The sequence below is a fragment of the Tupaia chinensis genome, unplaced genomic scaffold, assembly GCF_000334495.1.
Source record: "Tupaia chinensis unplaced genomic scaffold, TupChi_1.0 Scaffold148607_1, whole genome shotgun sequence".
NCBI classification, from domain to species: domain Eukaryota; kingdom Metazoa; phylum Chordata; class Mammalia; order Scandentia; family Tupaiidae; genus Tupaia; species Tupaia belangeri.
Window position 1 is genome coordinate 1,401,548 of NW_006208456.1, and position 5,014 is coordinate 1,406,561.

The 5,014-nt window shown below is 40.1% G+C and overlaps 1 protein-coding gene across 3 annotated transcripts in view; it reads left to right on the forward strand.

Annotated features, from left to right (window-relative positions):
* The window catches only part of PSEN1 (presenilin 1), a 79,830-nt gene that overhangs the window by 10,029 nt on the left and 64,787 nt on the right, over positions 1 to 5,014 (forward strand). Inside the window, exon 2 of one of the 3 annotated variants that reach the window (XM_006170510.3) lies at positions 2,310 to 2,452. In XM_006170510.3, coding sequence (XP_006170572.1) covers positions 2,366 to 2,452 — 87 coding nt within the window. In that variant the 5' untranslated portion in view covers positions 2,310 to 2,365. The remainder of the gene's footprint in view (positions 1 to 2,309; positions 2,453 to 5,014) is intronic. The other 2 variants (XM_006170513.3, XM_006170512.3) reach the window with 2 other exon arrangements.

Here is a 5,014-nt window from a genome sequence, read left to right on the forward strand (position 1 = left end):
GGGTTTATGCCTAGGGTCAGACTGGGATACATGTGTAGGTTTGTGTCAGCTGTGCTAGCTAATGGATTTATTTAGACTAATTAAGTTCATTGGCAGAACAATTGAATGGGGGGGGAAGGTATGGAGGGCAACCACGCATGTCAGGGACAATGGGGGAGGAAGATGGGACATAGCAGAGGGTGGGGGATGGGGAATCAGGGATGGCAAGACAAAGGGCAAGGTATGCAGGACGTAAGAATTGGAAAATTATTTGCTGAGAACATGTATGTGGATGTGCTTGATTGAGCCAATGCACAGTGTATTTTGGATGGAAAATTCATTTGTGTGTTGTGAAGGTGTAAAGTGAATTAATAAAAAAAAAAGAAATATGCATAGGTAATAGTAATAGAGCTCAATTAATTTGCACAAGCTGAAACCCCTTTTTAACTAGCACCCAGATCAAGAAACATTATCAATACCTCAGAAAATCTCCTTATTTCCTTTTCAATGACTAACCCTTCATGAAAGTAACTCTTAAATCTGTTTTTGTTTGTTTGTTTGTTTGTTTGTTTTAAAGCGATTTTTTGCTGTAGGGTACATACACTCACCAGAGACAGAAAACGAGAAATCACCTCCCAGGGGAGATGACCATGCCGCGATCCCTTCTACTCCATTCTCCTCTCAGGATTTTGGGCATGCACGCACACATGCGCGATGTGAATTTTAAGCTGCTGGGTCCGGGACTTGAACCGTGGTTGACTACATGGGAGTCCAGTGATGTAACCATTATGCCATCTGCTTGTCCCTGTCTCTGTATTTTAAACTCATTTTTCAAACAAATCTACATTAATTATGTCATATTTAGCTTCCAATTCTCTGTTCATGCCAGTTGACAATGGGCAAGTAAAGGTGAGAAAAGGATCTGGAATATAAAAGCTTGTAGAATGGAAAGTCTGTATTGGTTGAATATTTGTCACTTGCACTATCCAAATATAGTTAATTTGAACTTGATACTTTTTTTTTTTTTTTTTGAGAGGTTTTTGCTATAGGGCACATGCACTCACCAGAAAGACAGAAAGCGAGAAATCACCCACCAGGGGTCATGACCACACCGCAATCCCTTCTCCTCCATTCTCCTCTCAGGATCTTGGGCATGCATGCACATGCAACCAGCATAAGTGTAAGCCATCGGGTCCAGGACTCAAACCGCAGTGGGCTACGTGGGAGTCCTGTGACATAGCCATTATGTCAACTGTTGGTCGCTGAACTTGATACCTTTACTAGAGGAAGAAGTTGTTTTATGTTTTTGATGAAAGACTACTATTTAGAAGAAAAAAGTAGAATCTTTAGAGGGTAGAAGATCTGAAGTTAAAATGAAACAGGCCATTGTCAAAATGCTTTTTATGTAAATATGTACCCAGTACTATTTAGAGTATGAGCATATTAGTTAGGTTGCTTCTTAGGTATATAAACAGACTTTTCTTTCTATATTTCTGAAGACTTTATATGAAAAGGAAAAGATGAAGTCATAAAGAATTGGCTGATAAGAAATTGAGGTCGCCAGGCAAATGAGATTGTGGTCCCTTAGGAGGATCTCTGTAAGAGAGAGGCAGTTTCTCACAGAGAGGCCATGCCAGGATGGAAAGGAGACCAGAGACCGGGAGTCAGGAGTTTGGGATTCTTGTCAGTCTGCCTAATTGTGTGATCTTAATTGGCGAATGTCTCTGGGTCTCCCACTTTTGTAAAATAGATGTGTTACTGGTTCACCTGGCCTTGGGCATTTTGAAGAAGGTAAAATGAGATGATACAAAAATTTTGAAAAATTAAAAGCGTTAGACAAATAATGTTACGCAGATATAAAAATTAGATTCGGTCAGGTTAGCATAATAAAGGAAATGTTGAGAACATTTCTGAAGATCATTCTGCTACCTTTACTCTAAAGTCCTTAAGTATCTTTGTGTTGGAACATATTTGGTGTCTCAGGTAGATTTACTTGTGGCCAGAGGCATCTCGAGCTAACAATACTTTTGTCAGTTAGTCAAAGGTCGTGGTAAATTAATACCTTTCTGATTTACACATTGGTCTTGTAAGTTATTTGATTGTTGTGAAATGGATTTACTAGGATTTGATCAACTTTGAGTGACCTGGTAAAATCCTGTTTCAGACCTAATCTGAGAGCCCGCAATGATCGTAGTCTGTGATGTCCTCTGACAGTGTGGCCTGGAGAACACATGAAAGAAGGGTTTATTTCTGCTCAATGTAATTTATGATGGCATTTAAAAATGAAAGTATACTCGTAATGCACAAATTTCTTTTCCTTTTTGTCTTTTCAGAATCCTGAGAGGCTTAATTTTCTGTGAGAAAGTATTTCTGTACAGTTGCTCCAATGACAGAGTTACCTGCACCCTTGTCCTACTTCCAGAATGCACAGATGTCTGAGGACAACCACCTGAGCAATACTGTACGTAGCCAGGTAGAGTGTCAGCCTCTGAGACTACTGTTGCCATACTGTGGATTCAGTTATTATCTCCTATCACTGCCAAGAGGGGCTGATCGGGCTTTTTTTGTTTTACCAAATTTGCGTATTTGTTGAACTGAGGGCAAAGCATCTTACCCTTTGGTGATGGGCAACATGTGGCTGTTTAAGGCATGAGTGATATCACCCTCCTCAGCTAATATATCACCTTCTCAACTGATCCCTTTTCCAATTTCTTGTAGTGTACAGCACCTCACAGTTCATGTTGTTTATTGTTTACCTGTCTTACTCTTCTATGAGCTGAGTACATTTTATTTCCTTTTTTTTTTTGAGGGGGAGGTACCTAGCACAGATTCTGGTGGTGCTCAGAAAATGTTCACTGGTAGAATGATTGCACAATGCAAGGCTAAGTGTAGAAGTAAGTCCTAAGAGTTCACAGGAGGGAATCTTTAAGGGGGGTATAATCTGGTATGGGATACAGAGACTCTTCAACAGCTGCACACACACATATCAGATCTGCCTGCAACCCTGTTAGCTAATCATTACAGACTGAGTGCATACTCCACAGATGGCCTGTGAGATGGCTGGAGAATTGGTAGGATTTTTAGAGGTAGAGCCAGAACTGAGGAAAACACAAGGCCAATTATAAACTATGTAGGCTGTACTGGGGGGATGAGGTAGAGGAGTCAGGTTTCCTCTATTAGAACCAGAGTGCAGACTGAAACAGTGGTAATAGTTACAAGGAAACAGGTTCTGGATCGTCAAAAATAATTTTCTCACAATTATAGTACATCTTAAAGAGCATGGGCTGACGTTAACTCATCACAAACGCAGTCATGAAAGACTAGAAGACCACCAGCCAGCTCAGCAGAGGATTAGTCCATGAAATGAGCAAACATGAGCACTTGATGGCCTGGCAATTCACTTTACATTTCAAAGATTGAAGTCACTTTTCCCATTTGTAAAATTAAAAGATTTACTAGATAATCTCAAAAGTCCCTCCCAGCTTGAAAGTTGTTTTTTTTTTTTTTTTTTTCCAGCGTGAAAGTTTTGATGTGATCAGAAATTAGGATAGTCTTGTGGGTAGTTTCTTACTTTCTCTCTGTCTCTCTCTCTCTGTGTCTCTGGCAAATGCACATGCCCTATAGCAAAAATCTCTTTAAAAAGCTAGATATTAAAATAACTCCAACAGGGACCAGCAGATGGTGTAATGGTTATGTCGCTGGACTCCCACATAGTCTACTGTGGTTCGAGTCCTGAACCTGGTGGCTTAAAACTCATGCCGTGCGTGTGTACGTGTGTACCCAAAATCCCGAGAGGAAAATGGAAGAAAAGGGATTGCAGTGTGGCCATCCTCCCTAGGGGGTGATTTCTCACTTTTTGTCTCTCTGGTGGGCATACATGCCCTATAGCAAAAATCTCTCTCTCTAAAAGAAAAATAAATAAATAAATAAATAAATAAAAATTTAAAAAATATAGTAGCTGCAATAAAAACATTGGGTGTTTATCTAATTAGTGATCTATAATAACCCTTTGGTTTACTTTCACTATACCCATTAAAATAATTTGTAGGGTTTTATTTTTCTGTCTCAAACTTTGAGCTCTTTTTTCTTCCACTTTTTTGGCTTGTCATAATTATTTTCATTTTGCTGACATTACAGGCATTTGCTAAAACTAGAGGAAGTGAAAATAAAACTTCAAAATAGTGAAAATTCATGTTGTTGAATTGGTATAGACTTACATCTTTAGCATGACTTCACTAAGACTTTTCTGCTTTTCTTTTCTTAGGGTTTTGCTATTGGCTGTGTGCACTTGCCAGAAAGAGGGGAAGAGAGGGCAAGTGAGAAATCACTCTCTTTGGGGGGAATGACCTTGCTGTAATCTCTTCATCTCCATTCTCCACCCAGGATTTTGGACATACACGCACATGCGCCCAGCATGATTTTCTTTTTTTTTTCTTTTTTTTCCGGAGAGGTTTTTGCTATAGGGCACATGCGCTCGCCAGACAGACAGAGAGAGACATAGAGACAGAAAGTGAGAAATCACCCCCCAGGGAGGATGGCCACACCGCAATCCCTTCTCCTCCATTCTCCTCTCGGGATCTTGGGCACGCATGCACACGAGCCCGGCGTGAGTTTAAGCCACCGGGTCCGGGACTTGAACCGCGGTTGACTATGTGGGCATCCAGTGACATAGCCATTCCGCTAACTGCTGGTCCTCCAGCTTAATTTTCAAGTCACTACATCCAGGATTCAAACTGCATTCGGCCATGTGGGAGTCCAGCAGTGTAACCACTATACCATCTGTTGGCTCCACTAGTTTGTTTGTTTGTATATATATATATATATATATATATAAATGTGTGTGTGTGTGTGTGTGTATTTATTTTTTTACAATTTATGTATTTATCTTGGTACAAAAACTTTTTGAAATTCATAGTTTTCCCATTACACTTATTTCCATGAGTTTTTTTGTTTGTTTGTTTGTTTTTTGGAGAGGTTTTCGCTATAGGGCGCGTGCGCTCGCCAGACAGACAGAGAGAGACATAGAGACAGAAAG